This window comes from Rhynchophorus ferrugineus, unplaced genomic scaffold, assembly GCF_030347505.1.
Source record: "Rhynchophorus ferrugineus isolate W39M unplaced genomic scaffold, kcgeb_rfMv2 rfM1, whole genome shotgun sequence".
NCBI classification, from domain to species: domain Eukaryota; kingdom Metazoa; phylum Arthropoda; class Insecta; order Coleoptera; family Curculionidae; genus Rhynchophorus; species Rhynchophorus ferrugineus.
This window is the reverse complement of record NW_027472580.1, coordinates 14,783,439-14,802,767: the sequence shown is the minus strand read 5'-3', so window position 1 is coordinate 14,802,767 and position 19,329 is coordinate 14,783,439. Positions and strand designations below refer to the sequence as shown.

The following is a 19,329-nucleotide window of genomic DNA, read 5'->3' as shown; positions in this document are numbered from 1 at the left end:
TGAATTGATTTGCACCAAAATTCATAGTGTATTGGACTTCGTCTAATCCTCTCTTAAAAGGTTTGCATTCAGTAGCTATTATTTCAGTGATTGTTGAACTATCAAATAAATGATCTAAGAATAAATGTATATCGCCCTTTACATAGCTTCTTTCCGAAAAGGATTAATTTCTAAAATTAAAAAATAATAATTTGATATTTTAACAGGCCAATTGAAAAGTCCCCGGCCTACCATAGTAAAACACATTTTTTTACCAAAATTAGTTTTTTTTATTCAACATAATCCCTTCAGGAGTGATACACTGATTATAGCGACCCCCCAACATTTCGATACCATTTTTGTAGTACCTTTGCTTCAAAATAGGCCTCAGTTTCGGCCTCGTCATTCGACGAAAATTTCTTCCCAGCGAGCATTCCTTCGAGAACCTGAGAACAGGAAATAATCGCTGGGAGATAGATCTAGAAAATACGGTGGATGAGGAAGCAATTCAAAGCCCAATTCATAGATATTGCCATAGTTTTCAGTGATTTGTGACACGGTGCGTGGTCTTGGTGTAGCAGCACTTTCTTTTTTTTTATATGGGACCGTTTTACAGCGATTTCGTCCTTCAAACGGTCCAATAACGCTATGTAATAGTCGCTGTTGATGGTCCTTCCTTTTTCAAGGTAGTCAATGAATTATTCCATGTGCATACCAAAATACAAACTCCATAAGCTTGCCAGCAGACTGTTGCGTTTTCCCACGCTTTGGAGCGGATTCATCGTATGTAGCCCACATTGTTGAAAAAATACAGTTGAAGCAAAAACATGGCTTGATGGCGAGTGTCCCGACACTGCCCCAGGAAAATTAACCATCAAGGATTGGTATGCTAATTTTAGACGTGGTGAAATGAGCACCAAAGACGGTGAACGCAGTGGACGCCCAAAGGTTGTTACCGACGAAAACAATAAAAAAAATCCACAAAATAATTTTGAATTACCGGAAATTGAAATTGAATGAAATAGAAGACACTCTAAAGATATAAACTGAACGTGTACATTATATTATTCACGAATATTTGGGTATGAGAAAGCTCTGTGCAAAGTGGGTGCCGCGCAAGCTCACTTTTGACTTTTACTCTTTTTACGGTTTAGTTATACATGAACTGCACATGTACCGATTTACTTTCAATAATTTTATTTTTCCGGGTTGTGGTCCAATAATTTAAAATATATTGCCACTAGCCAGCTGCAATTTTCGAATGGCTTCTTCGCCAGTGTCGCCGACAACTATTAATCTATTTAAAAATAATTTAAAAAATAGAAAACAAACAGTACGATAGAATTAATTTTCTCAAATCATTCAGCTTCTGTCAATATTATTCATATTTTTTCTTTTATCACATTTGCCAATATTTATTTAACACAAATAATATTTTATCAGGCATATAGAAATTTAATAAACCCATTTTATCACCAAAACGACGGTTCAGTCCCGTCTAGCAGGCCGCGCCACCATCCGCGCTTGAAATTCCCCCTTACTTCGCAGGACCTTCAACCTGATATTGATTTCCACAGCCAACTCGGCTATTATTATCCAGTCCGTTCCAGTCGAAAAATAGATGTCACAACAGACCGAGACAAAAAACAAAAACAGGGGCGGCTATTGTCAAAATACGACGGCGGCACCAATTGTTTCGCGTTCATCCTGAACGAAAACAACCGTACCGGGTGGCAATTATGTGATTCGGTTCAATTTTGCGAGGTATTATCGAATTAAATCGTTAGGTATACGAGATAATCAAGATGCCCGCGTTATTCAACGACCACGGCCGTGTCGTGCCTCTAGTGTGTGCGGTGGGTGTAGTGGTGATCGGTCTGATCTATTCGAGGATAGATAATGGAACCGTCGCCGATAAGGAAAGCAACGACACCGTTCAGGAACGTCTCGAAACGGTCGATAGCGTCAGGGAGAACAAATCGATGGAGCTCGTGCTCGTGCACGAAAAAGTGGGGTTTTTACGACTTTCTCGAAAATCAACAAATGAAAATTGTTTTATTGCAGCGTGCTGTGGCGGGACTGATGGCCAGGCCGCCGCCTCAGCCCGTTTGTTTACCCAGAAATAAAATAGAGGAAATGGATCGTATTTTTGAGGAATTAATCAACGTACGACTCAGTTGCAAACCAGAAGATATATTGAATCCCGCCAAACATAAAATACCCAAGTATTATTACGAGAATTCTTTGAGAAACAATTCTACGAATGACACACAAAGTAAGTTTTTCGTAAATATTTGGTTTAAGAATAACATTTTCTGTTATATGTTGCTTATACATTTTTCTAAAGTAGATTATGAGGCAAATTTATGAAAATGAGACATGAGGCAGATTTCTCTGTGAATCTCACATTAATTAATATGTTAATAACTCTCTGAATATGTTCAATCTATAAAAAACAAGAAATAATTATACGAATGTCACACAAAGTAAGCTTTTCGAAAATATTTGGTTTAAGAAAAACATTTTCTGTTATATGTTGCTTATACATTTTTCTAAAGTAGATTATGAGGCAAATTTATGAAAATGAGACATGAGGCAGATTTATCTGTGAATCTCACATTAATTAATAAGTTAATAACTCTCTGAATATGTTCAATCTATAAAAAACAAGAAATAATTATACGAGTGACACACGTAAGTTTTTCGTAAATATTTGGTTTAAGAAAAACATTTTCTGTCATATGTTGCTTATACATTTTTCTAAAGTAGATTATGAGGCAAATTTATGAAAATGAGACATGAGGCAGATTTCTCTGTGAATCTCACATTAATTAATATGTTAATAACTCTCTGAATATGTTCAATCTATAAAAAATAAGAAATAATTATACGAGTGACACACAAAGTAAGTTTTTCGTAAATATTTGGTTTAAGAATAACATTTTCTGTTATATGTTGCTTATACATTTTTCTAAAGTAGATTATGAGGCAAATTTATGAAAATGAGACATGAGGCAGATTTCTCTGTGAATCTCACATTAATTAATATGTTAATAACTCTCTGAATATGTTCAATCTATAAAAAATAAGAAATAATTATACGAGTGACACACAAAGTAAGTTTTTCGTAAATATTTGGTTTAAGAATAACATTTTCTGTTATATGTTGCTTATACATTTTTCTAAAGTAGATTATGAGGCAAATTTATGAAAATGAGACATGAGGCAGATTTCTCTGTGAATCTCACATTAATTAATATGTTAATAACTCTCTGAATATGTTCAATCTATAAAAAATAAGAAATAATTATACGAGTGACACACAAAGTAAGTTTTTCGTAAATATTTGGTTTAAGAATAACATTTTCTGTTATATGTTGCTTATACATTTTTCTAAAGTAGATTATGAGGCAAATTTATGAAAATGAGACATGAGGCAGATTTCTCTGTGAATCTCACATTAATTAATATGTTAATAACTCTTTGAATATGTTCAATCTATAAAAAATAAGAAATAATTATACGAGTGACACACAAAGTAAGTTTTTCGTAAATATTTGGTTTAAGAATAACATTTTCTGTTATATGTTGCTTATACATTTTTCTAAAGTAGATTATGAGGCAAATTTATGAAAATGAGACATGAGGCAGATTTCTCTGTGAATCTCACATTAATTAATATGTTAATAACTCTCTGAATATGTTCAATCTATAAAAAATAAGAAATAATTATACGAGTGACACACAAAGTAAGTTTTTCGTAAATATTTGGTTTAAGAATAACATTTTCTGTTATATGTTGCTTATACATTTTTCTAAAGTAGATTATGAGGCAAATTTATGAAAATGAGACATGAGGCAGATTTCTCTGTGAATCTCACATTAATTAATATGTTAATAACTCTCTGAATATGTTCAATCTATAAAAAATAAGAAATAATTATACGAGTGACCCACAAAGTAAGTTTTTCGTAAATATTTGGTTTAAGAATAACATTTTCTGTTATATGTTGCTTATACATTTTTCTAAAGTAGATTATGAGGCAAATTTATGAAAATGAGACATGAGGCAGATTTCTCTGTGAATCTCACATTAATTAATAAGTTAATAACTCTCTGAATATGTTCAATCTATAAAAAACAAGAAATAATTATACGAGTGACACACAAAGTAAGTTTTTCGTAAATATTTGGTTTAAGAATAACATTTTCTGTTATATGTTGCTTATACATTTTTCTAAGGTATATTATGAGGCAAATTTATGAAAATGAGACATGAGGCAGATTTCTCTGTGAATCTCACATTAATTAATAAGTTAATAATTCTCTGAATATGGTCAATCTATAAAAAACAAGAAATAGTTATACGAGTGACACACAAAGTAAGTTTTTCGTAAATATTTGGTTTAAGAAAAACATTTTCTGTTATATGTTGCTTATACATTTTTCTAAAGTAGATTATGAGGCAAATTTATGAAAATGAGACATGAGGCAGATTTCTCTGTGAATCTCACATTAATTAATATGTTAATAACTCTCTGAATATGTTCAATCTATAAAAAATAAGAAATAATTATACGAGTGACCCACAAAGTAAGTTTTTCGTAAATATTTGGTTTAAGAATAACATTTTCTGTTATATGTTGCTTATACATTTTTCTAAAGTAGATTATGAGGCAAATTTATGAAAATGAGACATGAGACAGATTTATCTGTGAATCTCACATTAATTAATAAGTTAATAACTCTCTGAATATGTTCAATCTATAAAAAACAAGAAATAATTATACGAGTGACACACAAAGTAAGTTTTTCGTAAATATTTGGTTTAAGAATAACATTTTCTGTTATATGTTGCTTATACATTTTTCTAAGGTATATTATGAGGCAAATTTATGAAAATGAGACATGAGGCAGATTTCTCTGTGAATCTCACATTAATTAATAAGTTAATAATTCTCTGAATATGTTCAATCTATAAAAAACAAGAAATAATTATACGAGTGACACACAAAGTAAGTTTTTCGTAAATATTTGGTTTAAGAAAAACATTTTCTGTTATATGTTGCTTATACATTTTTCTAAAGTAGATTATGAGGCAAATTTATGAAAATGAGACATGAGGCAGATTTCTCTGTGAATCTCACATTAATTAATAAGTTAATAACTCTCTGAATATGTTCAATCTATAAAAAACAAGAAATAATTATACGAGTGACACACAAAGTAAGTTTTTCGTAAATATTTGGTTTAAGAAAAACATTTTCTGTTATATGTTGCTTATACATTTTTCTAAAGTAGATTATGAGGCAAATTTATGAAAATGAGACATGAGGCAGATTTCTCTGTGAATCTCACATTAATTAATAAGTTAATAACTCTCTGAATATGTTCAATCTATAAAAAACAAGAAATAATTATACGAGTGACACACAAAGTAAGTTTTTCGTAAATATTTGGTTTAAGAATAACATTTTCTGTTATATGTTGCTTATACATTTTTCTAAAGTAGATTATGAGGCAAATTTATGAAAATGAGACATGAGGCAGATTTCTCTGTGAATCTCACATTAATTAATAAGTTAATAACTCTCTGAATATGTTCAATCTATAAAAAACAAGAAATAATTATACGAGTGACACACAAAGTAAGTTTTTCGTAAATATTTGGTTTAAGAAAAACATTTTCTGTTATATGTTGCTTATACATTTTTCTAAAGTAGATTATGAGGCAAATTTATGAAAATGAGACATGAGGCAGATTTCTCTGTGAATCTCACATTAATTAATAAGTTAATAACTCTCTGAATATGTTCAATCTATAAAAAACAAGAAATAATTATACGAGTGACACACAAAGTAAGTTTTTCGTAAATATTTGGTTTAAGAAAAACATTTTCTGTTATATGTTGCTTATACATTTTTCTAAGGTAGATTATGAGGCAAATTTATGAAAATGAGACATGAGGCAGATTTATCTGTGAATCTCACATTAATTAATAAGTTAATAACTCTCTGAATATGTTCAATCTATAAAAAATAAGAAACAATTCTACGAATGACACACAAAGTAAGTTTTTCGTAAATATTTGGTTTAAGAAAAACATTTTCTGTTATATGTTGCTTATATATTTTTCTAAAGTAGATTATGAGGCAAATTTATGAAAATGAGACATGAGGCAGATTTCTCTATGAATCTCACTCAATATGTTCAATCTATAAAAAACAAGAAATAATTATACGAGTGACACACGTAAGTTTTTCGTAAATATTTGTTAAAAAAAGACATTTTCTGTTAGATGTTGCTTATACGTATCCCTAAAGTAGATTATGAGGCAGATTTCTCTGTGAATCTCACATTAGTCAATATGTTTACGGTTTAAAAAAGATATTTTGTTTTATAAATTGAACTCTAACCAATATGCAGTCAATCTGAAAAGTATTCATTAATTTTAGATTCTTTTCATTTTTTTTTAAATTTTACATTAAAATTTAAATAATTTAAAAATCACACTGGATGACAACCAACATTCTGATTATTTTCAATTTATAATGAATAATTGGTAAAATGTTTGCTCACTTAAATCTACTATGCCAGCTTGATGATGCAGTGGTTAAGGTGACAGGACGATAGTTACGATAGTCGCGGGTTCGAATACTGGTGGGGCATAGATGTACTTTATGTTTGTGATTGAAATTGTAAGTATCTTTATAGGCAACAGTGGAAAATCCGACATGGAATAATCATCTCGGTCATGCCAGTAATGGGGATGGTAACTAAGCCAGTCACCGGCCAGTCGGTAGGCTTAATGCCGAGGACCATTGTTCGGAGTCCACGTTAAGCGATAGGTCCAGTCCAGATAAACCGTCGTTGATAAAAAGGAGACTTTCAAATACAGCAAAAAATCTATGATAAACAAATGATAAAACTACTATAAGGTGAACCAGGCAATATTTTCAGCGCTACATTTAAATATTAATTAAACCAGGTATCTCATCGAAAGCACATTAATCAATTTGTGAATTTTAACATGAGTATTTGGAGTATGAGATTTTTGATTTTATTTTGTTATAAGGGATTTGGAAGTAGTTGAAGGTGATGGATGAAGGTCAAAATCAATTTTATCACTTAAATATTAAACAAAAAGTAAGTAGTAGTCGTAAGTTAAAATTCGGTAGGCATAATGCCGAGGACCATGGTTAGGAGCCCACGTTGACCTGTAGCTCCAGTCCTGATGAACCCCTAGTTGCTAAAAAGAGACTTTAAAATAGGAGATTTTAAACGAAATTATTTAATTTTAAGTAGTATTATTTTCTATTAAAGAATTGTTGCAAGTATGAAAAAGAAAACGATTAAGAATGGTATGATCACGTAAAATTATATTTTGCTGTGTGAGCTGTGATACAAACCGACATATTCGAAAATTTCATCCCAACATGGATTAACAAAATTTGCGAATAACAAGAATCGTCTATCCTCCTTATTTACAAAATATTTAGAATTTCGAAATACAAAGGTGACATCGAAGAGTGGAATAAATACGTAAAGAACGATAGAATTTTATTTAAAAATTTAGTTAAAGAACTTATTCTCTTTGATCTTTTGAACAGCCTGGTGTATTTATTGTTTTTGGAATATATAATATTTTAGGTCAGAAATATGGATGAAAGATAAAGATTATATGAATACACAAATGAAGTAATAAAAATATACAACAGTTAAAATGAAACTAACTACATAATTTGCATAGAGATAACATATTTGTTAACATTTTAATTTTTAATTTTATAAGATCTGTGACTATATGACTTTTTATTGTTTGAACTTTTTATCAATAATGTTGATTATTTATTTTAAAACATAAATTTTGAAAAATCGATAATTAATGTTTAAATGTAGATACTGTGGTCCTAAATTCTAAAAAAAAATGACTGACAATCTCGCCAAGAACGCTATTGAAAGCAGTCAGCAAATTGTAAATAGTTACTAAAATACTGGCTAAGTAAGGAACCTGCAGGAAGAAGAAAACAAGTTTTAGGCCATTAAAAAGAACTTCTTTTCCCCTGCTACCTCTTTAAGGAATAGAGATTTACAAGTAAAATAAAACAGGCTAGTGCTTGGTCACAGCCAAGTTATCCTTTGCTTCTTAATAAATTAAACTGTGATATCTCTGTGTACCAATGTCAGTCTCTCATTTTTTGGTGAAATGCAGAAATGTATTAACTATCAGAAGAATTCATGACTTGATTCATTGCAGGATGTATTCTTGACTCAAAATTATTTGATTTCCCCTGTATTATTTGATTTTCTCCATTTACCCTGTAAGAAGTCGGCCTGTATTTGTACATAGCTTTATTTCAGGATGACTTTTATCTATACAAAATTTTATTGTTTATTTGTTTGTCTAGATACTTTTTTTGTATCGGTGATTATTGTGTATGTATGGTAGTTGATCTATTTAATCAAATATTTTATTATAAGCATTGTAACTGTTGATTAGTTCAGTTCCAACCTTCGTAGGGTGAAGACGTATTTTCAATACGGTCCAAGCTATAAAAAGATACCTTTCTTTAAAAAAACCCAGTATTTTATTACGGTTATTTAATTGAGTGTTAAAAACGCATAACAGACGCGGCTATCCGTCTCTCAGTGGACCTAAAGTGTAGTGAATACGTGTTTACGTGACCAGACAAAAGGACTGCATCTCATTTTTATTAGTGTTTAAAATTATTTCATCTTATTTTACAACAGTCCTTTTGAAATTCATTTATAGTATTTATAGTAAAAAACTAGTGCTAAAATAACGTAAGTGGAAAATGAAGTGCGTGAAATAAACAATGTATTTATTTTATTTTTTTTATCCTCTGGAAGTAAATTAAATAAAATATTAAAAATTAAAAAATGGCAAACCATAGTGATTCAACCAAATCACCAGCACACATTGATATAAGATTAGAACAAACAGCAATAACGCAAACTCCACCATCAGAATGGACTACAGTCATTAACAAAAAACGATTGAGAAGTCCAGAAGAAGAAATCGCGAGGAAACAAACAAGAATCAGTGACTATTGGTTGCAGAAACCGATAGAGACAAAAAACAGTTTTAGCAACCTGTCGGAAGAAATTGAAGAGAACATACAACCAAGCCCTGAAAAAGTTGTTCCCAAACCACCACCAATAACAGTCTATAAGGTAGGAATAATAAAAAACATCCATGACTTATTGAAAACCATTACTACGAACTACACAATTAAAACAGTGAGCTATGAAACAATTAAAATCCAATTGTTCGAAGCGGATCACTTTAAAGTTCTTATAAAAGAATTAGATGAAAGAAACACCCAATACCATACATTCAGGCCAAAATCCGAGAGAACATTTAAATTCGTATTAAAAGGATTACATCACGGGACGGACTTTAACACCATCAAGGTAGCACTAGCAGAAAAAGGCCACGAGGTCGTAAATATTCACAATATACGACATCACACGACAAAAAAACCTCTGCCTATGTTTTATATAGACATAAAACCTAATGGAAATAATAAGGCGGTGTATGAAATCACCAAATTGGAAAATAATATTATTAAATGCGAACCACCACATATAAAGAGAATTATACCACAATGCACAAGGTGTCAAGCGCACGGGCACACAAAGACTTACTGTCGCAAATCATATAGATGCGTAAAATGTGCAGGAGAACATAAGACAGGAGATTGTACTCGTAAAGTTCGCGATGAAAAAGTGAAATGTGTTAACTGTAATGGAAATCATCCAGCGAACTACAAGGGTTGCGCAGTTCACAAGCAACTACAGCAGAAACTCTATCCTGCCTTAAGGGAAAAAAGGCATCAACAAAAACAATCCACTACTACCAATCTACCACTACCCACCAGAACAAGTCAACCAGACATAACTTATGCCCAAATAGTTGAAAATGGTTCAGCACAAAAACGAGAGACAATATCTCAACCTACTGAAACTAGCAACATCTCAAGATTAGAAAATATGATGGCCAAACTAATGGATCAAATGAGTACGATGCTTGGTCTACTCACAACCGTCGTAAGCAAACTTGCCTAATGCCTGAAACCAATTGCTACAAAATCGCCGTCTGGAATGCCAATGGGCTCCAACAACACGCCAGGGAACTAAAAATGTTCGTAAATGAACAAAATATTGACGTTATGATGGTTTCCGAAACACACTTTACGGACAAGAATTATCTGAAAGTTCCTAAATATAAGCTTTATCATACAAATCACCCTGATGATAAAGCACATGGAGGTACAGCCATAATAATTCGAGATGATATAAAGCATTTCGAAAAAGAAAAATTCCGCAAAGACTACCTGCAAGCCACCAGTATAACCATAGAGGAAGCCCATGGACCATTAACAATTTCTGCGATTTATTGCCCACCCAAACATAACAACAATGCAGAACAATTTCAAGAATTCTTCAGTACGCTAGGTAATAGATTTATAGCAGGAGGAGATTATAATGCAAAACATTTAATGTGGGGTTCAAGAATAATAACCTCAAAAGGTAGAGAACTGCTTAAAGCCATAAGGAAAGATAACTTACAACATATCTCTACTGGTGAACCAACATATTGGCCTTCAGACAGAAATAAAAAACCAGATACAATAGATTTCTGTATTACAAAAAATATTGATCCAAAAAAGTGTCAGGCAGAATCATGCTTCGACCTGTCTTCTGATCATTCACCAATAATAGTAACAATTTCTTCAAAAATTACCATCAAAGATAAACCCCCTTCTCTGTGCAATAATAGAACTAACTGGCCCTCATTTAGACAAAACTTAGACCAAAATATCTCTCTAAATTTACCGTTACAAACTGAAATGGATATAGAAATAGCAGCAATAAATCTTACAAAAAATATACAGGAGGCAGCATATTCCGCGACTCCCAACAGTGAAACATTTCCAAGAAAAAATACACAGATATCATGTACAATACAGAAAAAGATAGCAGAAAAAAGAAAGTTACGACGAAATTGGCAACAGCAAAGGACTGAAGAGAATAAAAGAAAATTTAATAGGGCCATAAAAGAGCTGAGAGATCTAATCCAAATTGAACAGAACCAAGGCATTCAAGAATACCTAGAAAACTTGACATCAACTGAGGCTACAGACTATTCGTTGTGGAAAGCAACAAAAAAGCTTAGGAGATCCCAGCAGCATAACCCACCTATTAAAACAAGCGAAAATAATTGGGCGAGAAGCAATAAAGAGAAGGCCGACATTTTCTCAAAACACTTAAAAAATGTTTTTAAACCTTTCCAGTCTCAGCTACATAAAGATGACGAAAATAAAATTACTAGCTTTCTAGATTCGCCATTTCAAATGGATTTACCGCACGAGAAATTAACGGTCAAAAAAGTTAAACATACAATAATGAGAGAGATTAATATTAAAAAAGCTCCTGGTTATGACTTAATTACTGGCAAAATTTTAAAAGAACTATCAGAAAAGGCTATAAAACTATTAACATATATATTTAATGCTATGCTACGAATTAATTACTTCCCTAGTATCTGGAAAGTAGCTAAAATATTAATGATACTTAAACCAGGAAAAATACCAGAAGATGTGACCTCCTACCGACCTATAAGTTTATTACCAATAATCTCGAAAGTTTTCGAGAAATTATACATAAAAAAAACTAAACTATATAATAGAAAAAAGAAAAATTATTCCAGAACATCAGTTTGGCTTTCGCAATAAGCATGGGACCATAGAACAAGTGCATAGACTTGTAAACCAAATAAACGCTGACCTAAATGCCAAAAGATATTGTTCGGCTGCTTTCCTAGACATATCTCAGGCTTTTGATAAAGTATGGCATACGGGCTTGCAGGTTAAACTAAAGAAACTTCTCCCTCATCCGGACTATCAGCTACTAAAATCTTATCTCACTGACAGACATTTTATTGTAAATCAAGGCGATGAATATACCGAACTAAATCCCATTTATTCAGGAGTTCCGCAAGGTAGTGTACTGGGTCCAGTACTGTATCTTCTGTATACGGCTGATCTGCCCACCACAAAAATAACTACTGTGGCAACATATGCAGATGATACAGCAATCTTAGCATCCCATGAAGACCCAGTCACAGCATCAATAAACCTACAAACCCACCTGGAGCAAATACAATTATGGTCGAAGACATGGCGCATTAAAGCCAATGAATCAAAATCCACGCATATAACGTTTACCCTGCGTAGAAGAACATGTCCACCAGTAAATATCAATCATCGTCAACTCCCCCAAGCAGAGCATGTTAAATATCTTGGTATGCATTTAGATCGACGCCTAACCTGGAAGAAGCACATACTCTCTAAACGGAAACAACTAGGACTAAAATTATATCAAATGTATTGGCTCATTGGGCGCAAATCCAAGTTATCATTAGATAACAAGGTATTGCTGTATGAGTCTATACTCAAGCCCATTTGGACATATGGAATTCAACTATGGGGTACCGCTAGCAAATCTAATATATCCATCATTCAACGGTTCCAAAATAAGGTGTTGCGTGCCATTGTTGATGCTCCGTACTATATTTCAAATAAAGTGATACAACGCGATATTCCTCTAGAACCTATAACGAGTGTAATCCAACGTGTTTGTGTGAAGTACTTCGAAAGAGTGTCAGTGCATCCCAATGTACTCGCTAATCAGCTAAATATGCGACGTGATAGTGAAGTGCGTAGACTAAAACGTTTAACACCACCTGATCTGATTACTGGACATATGTAGAGTTTAGAATAAGCATTAGAATAAGACTAATTAATTAAGATAATATTTTATAGAGAAGATTGCTTAATGAAGTGATTTTCTACATGCCATGTATATATAATATAAACAGAAGAAATACTTATTGCCAATAGGGCAGATTGTGGACTCACGAAGAGTAATAAAAAAAAAAAAAAAAAAAAAAAACTGTTGATTGGCTTATTGTTTTGGAATTCCCTGGAACGCGCAACTGGCTGGAGGGTATTTAACCTCGGTTTTCGTTAATAATTCTTCTTGATCTGTTTGGACAGTATCTAAAAAATGCTAAAGTGTTAGGCAGACTCTCAACCAATAACGTCAATCAAATTTCGAACACTAATCAATGATAAATATACATCTTTGTCTTTCATTCCGTCCATTTTCTTCTGCCTTTGATCAGTCTCTTTGCTTCTCTGGTAGTGTTTCCTCTCTACCCTATATCCCTGATAAATTCATTCCAAGATCTCTTAGATTGCTATATGGTCTTTCTCTTTCTCAGTTTTTTTCTTTTCTATACACTCTTCCACTGATTCTATATTGAGCTCTATTCTTTACTTCTCATTCTGCCCATCTTTTTCACATTCTCGATTATTCTCAGGTGATTTCATTTCTACTGCTTGTATCTTGCTTTTATCCCTTTCCTTGTTATTTTGGTTGATCTGTATATTGTATATTTTTTGGGTTGTACTTTTTTTTGCTGAATATATGGTCTTGCATATTGTTTTTGTCATGTAATGTAAAAATCATGACCAGCGGAAATCTATTAATTTATTTTGTGGTCACTGAGAATTCTAAACATAATCTCATCATTTAGCTTTTCTTTTTTTTTTAATTTTAATGTTTTTGGATGACTTTCATGAATTGAAGACCACTCATCCTTTTTTTTAATTAAAAAATGTAATTGTATTGCGTGTTTTATATCTTATCATAAGTCGATATCACAACGATTTAACGCAGAACACATTGGTATTTTTAGACCAGTGTGAGTAAATATAGCGACCGAAAATATAAGCATAAGGTTTTTCATAATTAATTTGTGCCCTTCTGAAAGTGTAGTACCATCGGTATTTGTGCAATTATGTTTAAATTTAACGTAGAAATCAATATTTCTCGATTTCTCTAATGCAGAGTCTCCGTAAGGCTTATCAAGTCACTATTTGGTTTAATAAAAGTATTATTCTAATTAAAAAATTATACTTTATAAAAAAAACTAAATTATTTTTATTCGTTATTTTAAAAGTAATAAAAGTTGTTTCACCGAAACTTTTGTAACCTGTCGAAATAAAACACGTATTTTGTTTGAAAGTAAATACTATCCAAAAATCATACAATATAGCTCTCTATCGATAGTTCCATAAAAGCGTAAAACTGAAGTACAATGAGTTACAATTTAATTACCCTAATAATCTTAATAAGATTATGGCGAGACAGATATATCACAAACTAATCAATAAAAATTCAGAATACCAGGTCGTTAAATAAGTTTTCTCGCGAATACTTTTGTGATTTATACAAATAATATATAATATTAAGTAATAATACTAAAATTATAATATGAGCAATTACTTCTTCAATGAGTAACAAAAATCGCATATATTCAATCAACTTGTTTATATAGGCCGTTCAATAAAATAGCCAATAAACTTCATCAAAATGTATAACGTCAGCGCGTCGCAATGTTGCCGCATCAAATTTGACTTTTGGTTTACAACATTTACCGGTTTATAACCCCTAATAATTATCACTAATGTTCTCAGGAATGTTGCAAACATTTGGCAACATAACAGTCCACATAATTGCAGACATAAAGAAAAATTCACCGAGTTTAAAACGAATTTTACATTTTTACAAACTGCGATTGACAATTCGACAACACTCTGTTCTTTTTTTAATTATTTTTTTAGTATATTTTAAAGTCTCCTTTTACCAACTATGGGTTTATCTAGATTGGACCTATTGTTTAACGTGCGCTCCGAACCACGGTCCTCAGCATTAAGCATACGGACTGGCGAGTGACCAACTTCAGAAATCATCCCAGAAGACAACCGGTCTTACACAGCCTGGTTACTGGCGTGACTGGGATCATTTTCCGTGTCGGATTTTACGCTCTTGCCTAGGAGAATCACAATTTAGTTAGCCCGAACCCTCAAAAGATGGGTGTATAAATTTAAGACCTGTCGGATCACTAGTTTGTGAATTATAGAATTTTGAGTGAAGCAACTTTTATTATTGTGAAAAAAAATGGATAAAAAGGGTTTTCGCGAACTCACTTTTGACCGAAAACAATATATGTGATATGTGACAATGGATGAAACATGGCTCAATCATTTCACTCCGAAGTCCAATCGACAGTCATCCGAGTGGACTGCACACTATGAACCCGCTCCAAAGCAAGGGAAAACGAAACAGCCGGCTGGCAAGTTTATGTCGTCTGTATTTTGGGATGCACATGGAATAATCTTCATTGACTACCTTGAAAAAGGAAAGACCATCAACAGCGACTATTACATAGCGTTACTGGACCGTCAGAAAGATGAAATCGCCGAAAGACGGCCGCATTTGAAAAAAAAAGTCACTTCAAAAATCTGCTTAACCAAGACAATGCACCGTGTCGCAAGTCAGTGAAAACGATGGCAAAAATCCATGAATTGGGCTTCGAATTGCTTCCTCACCCACCGTATTCTCCAGATCTGACCTCCAGCGACTATTTCAAGGCAAAGGACAAATCGTAATACAAAACACACCCCATACACCCTTGAAGGCAATTATGTTGAATAAAAAAACTAATTTTGCCAAAAAAATGTGTTTTACTATGGTAGGCCGGGTAGTTTTCAATTAACCTGTTATACACACAATTTAGCTTAATAGCTACGTAAACCTATTTATCTATTTACAATATGATTTTAACTACTACCAAATGAGTACTTTGAAATCGGTGCCGAACCCAAACAGTTATATTAATTTAGATTTGTTTTGTTGCTAATTTAATTTTTTGTATATGTCACAAAATTATATTATTATTTTTGTATTGTTTGGGCTCCGCTCCGATTTTTTAATTTTTAGTGAGTTTCTTATTTACATTTTTAAGTCGGCTCAATTTTTTTTGTCCAACATATTTTATTATTTTTAACAGTATTTTATTTTTGAAAAAGTATCTTGCACTTTCTTGTTTCGGTAATTCACATCATATAAATTAATTTGTCTGTTGAAGGAAAATATTTGACACTGCATCAACGAAATTCAACCACATTTATAAAAAAAATGGAAAAATCTAATATTGTAGGTACCATTTCCACAAAAAGCGATTCCATGCATAACCTCACTCTGTATGTACTTTATAATTCAATAAAAAATACACAAAATAATACTTTCAACCTGTAACAACACTTGTTAACTCAATTTCTGAAATGGACATTAAAGTATTCTTTAACTTTGTTTTAATCTGGTCGAGTTTTGAGTAAACCAAATCCGACAAAGCTAAGTCAGACGAATAGTGCGTTTATGAAAAGATATTAACTTTTTTTATGAAATAGTCAACAGGAAAATCAATGAATAAGTTAATTTAGTAATTAACTATACATCCATAGCCCCGTAATAATAATTATACGTATTGTACTTTTACGTCTTACAACTTGATTACTGTGGTGAATTGCCGTAAAAAAGTTCCTTTAGTTTGAATTTCAAATTGTATATTTGAAAATATACATAAGATAACCTTATTCGATCCAACAATTGATTAACAAGCTAGATATTTAATACAAAATAATTGTTGTATTCACTAGCAGTGAAACAAAAACAATTTTCAATGCTGTTTGAAAGATAAAAATTATTTTTTAAAGAATAAAATATATATCTAATATGTTTAAAACAGTGATATTGTTTCAACAATACTTATTGAACCATGTCTTACTGGCACGTTAAACCCAACAATAACATATATCCAGGCTAGTATAAACATCTGACTTAACGGAAACATGTATCTATGGATATCACAGCGACATAATTGTCGCATTCAGATAACGATTATGCAATAAATATTAACCAATTGTATTTGTATCTAATATCAACTTTAGCATGCAGTACAGACACTTTTTAACAATGCCATATTAATAAATTAAAAGTAAACAAAACTAAACATAAAGCCGGACAATTATTTTCGGTTTACTTACAGTAGATATCGTAAACAAGAAACGCTGAATCAATACTGATTGAAGCATTTTACACCTTAGATAAAATTATAAATACGCTTATAATTGTTTTATTGCACTCACTGACATTATATTAAAAAGAAATAAATACATGTTAATACAGAAAACTGTATGTCAAAACAACAAATAGAACCTAAGATAATTTAATAGTATGATAAATATATAGACTTTTAGTTATAAGAAATGTAAACCGTGGTTTATTAGTGTAAAAACTCCATACTCTGTAAGTAGGTAAACGTACTTCCGTTATAAAATAAACAAAACCACACAAAATTCAAAAGTTATCTTTTCAGAGAAAGTGAAGAATGTTTATGGTGTAGCAATACTTACGTACAACCTAAAAACCGCATCAGTAATTAAGATAATACACTACATTTTTGACAAACTTCAAAAACTAAATAACTTTTTTATCAACTCAATATACTGCAGTAATTAAAATCAGTTACAGTACGTCTATCAAATGCAATTCTAAATTTTACGTTATTATTATGTTTTCACATACGTTAATATATAAATTAACTTAATAATAGTTAGAACAATAAATATAATAGATAATAGAAACATATTGTTGCTTAATCATCTTACAGAACATATTTCAGATACTATCGTGAATTGTATCATCGCTGCTCTTCTCTTAACATCACTTGGAGCAGCCCTCCTCGAATTCTATCGAGCTAAGATATCTCCAGCGCCCACAGACAACGAAAGGAAAGGGTTGAAGCCGCCCCTGAATCGAAAATGTTCCTTGGCTGATCTGACCGTACTGAAACATCACAGGAAGGAACTGGTAAGGAGGGAGAGCATCTTGGAGCATCACAGCGAGGACAGGGATGGTCAACATCAGATGGCCAAGCTCCAGGGTAGGGGCAATACCTCGCGCCCGCAGCTGCGACTCGACTAAGGTAGTTAGGGGCGCAGGTAGCGGGTGATTTTGTATTGTGGGTGTTTTCTTTCTTTCTTTGGTGATGTATGGTTAACCTGCTATTAGTATATGTTGTAAAGCTAGTTGAATTCAACCACATAGCATGATCCCGTATTTTTATCAATAGCCTTTCTATATGTCTCTTACCATCGCCTAAATCACTTCAAAATTATCACTGAAACATACAGAAAGGTTATACAGATACTCCCTAAGATGACATACTTATTTCCAAACTTCACTGATTCCAAATAACGAAACATTCATATAGTTACATATATAAAGCAAATTATACAATTTATATTTTAGGAATAAGACCAGTTCCTCTCCACCGTAGATGTTCCTTCCCAGTTAACTTCCCAACTAATGATGGAGTTATAACTGGTAACGGGCTACGTCGCAATTCTAGAAAACTATCCATGGCTAACGATCTAAATCGAAGATTATCGATAGTAAATGATGGCGGACGAAAACTCTCAATGGTAACTGATGTTCTCACTGAAGATATTTGGAGACGTGGTAGTTTAATTTCAGGAGAAGATTCTTCACCAGAGCGGAGACATCATTCACGACTTGTGCATAGGCATTGAAACAAATCATTCTGCACGTATGTTAAGTGATATTCTACGTCAATATGATGAATATTCTTTGCATAACAATTATTGCTCTTTAACATTTTCGCAGAAATTAATATTTAAAATAGTACAATCTCCTTCTAACAATAAAGGAACAAATTATATGATAGCTTCTATGCTAAAAATTTTATTCTTCACTCCCTAAAGCTTAACTATTTCTAATCTTATACTCAAGCTTTATAAAAATCTTTCCAAGGCCTGCCTTGCCTTCTGATATATATATTTATAATTTTTGCACATCATCTTCAAATGTCATAGCTTTTATATGTATTTTTCCAGATGAAACCCATGTATATTTTTCTAAAAGAATTTAATATCAATATTTATATGTGTGATCAAAGCGTGTGTTGATGTCTATACATAAATCACTATATTTTGCATTTTATTCGTTAATTCACAGCTGCTGTAAATTAGAATTATACAACAATATACAACGCTAATCAAAATGCAATATGTATCAAATAGTTATTAACGTGAATCAAATATTCGCAACGAAAAATTTTAAATGCAAAATATAGCGTTGTGAACGATGTTTTATAAAGAATCTTGTCCGAAAACCAATGCAATGAAACCTATTTTATAAAAGTCTAGTCAAATTTTAAATTTATACACTTTATAACACGTTACGAATTTTATTATAATAATGTTAACTTATTGTAATTTAATATGAGGCGATAGATGATAATTAAAATTACGAATGCTTATTTTTACAAGGTTAAAGAAAGCATTAAATTATGATTATAAAATCTGATATTGTATAAATCAATAAAGAAAGTT

General features: G+C 31.9%; 2 protein-coding genes across 4 annotated transcripts in view; one reads left to right on the top strand and one right to left on the bottom strand.

The window, feature by feature from the left end:
• The window catches only part of LOC143195184 (uncharacterized), a 28,508-nt gene extending 11,481 nt beyond the window's left edge, over window positions 1-17,027 (bottom strand). Inside the window, exon 1 of the mRNA XM_076402147.1 lies at window positions 16,960-17,027. The gene's annotated coding sequence lies outside the window, so the exon portion shown is untranslated. The remainder of the gene's footprint in view (window positions 1-16,959) is intronic.
• On the top strand, window positions 1,508-19,325 carry LOC143195140 (uncharacterized). Of its 3 annotated transcripts, none has more exons than XM_076402069.1 (4): window positions 1,508-1,988; window positions 2,044-2,254; window positions 17,586-17,900; window positions 18,227-18,367. In XM_076402069.1, exons 1-3 carry the CDS (start codon window positions 1,785-1,787, stop codon window positions 17,897-17,899), a joined length of 729 nt encoding a protein of 242 aa, XP_076258184.1. In that variant the 5' UTR covers window positions 1,508-1,784; the 3' UTR covers window position 17,900; window positions 18,227-18,367. The 3 variants fall into 3 exon arrangements, with proteins under 3 accessions (XP_076258184.1, XP_076258170.1, XP_076258178.1); XM_076402055.1 differs by having other exon boundaries at window positions 1,514-1,988; window positions 17,586-17,858; window positions 18,227-19,325; XM_076402063.1 differs by having other exon boundaries at window positions 1,522-1,988; window positions 17,598-17,858; window positions 18,227-19,325.
• The last annotated feature ends 4 nt before the right edge of the window (window positions 19,326-19,329 follow it).

Excerpts from the sequence above, each read along its gene's own strand:
- LOC143195140 (XM_076402055.1), top strand. The coding sequence starts at position 1,785 with ATGCCCGCGTTATTCAACGACCACGGCCGTGTCGTGCCTCTAGTGTGT. Across the intron at positions 1,989-2,043 it reads TCGTGCTCGTGCACGAAAAA|CGTGCTGTGGCGGGACTGAT; the intron begins GTGGGGTTTTTA and ends GTTTTATTGCAG. Across the intron at positions 2,255-17,585 it reads TTCTACGAATGACACACAAA|AACATATTTCAGATACTATC; the intron begins GTAAGTTTTTCG and ends ATCATCTTACAG.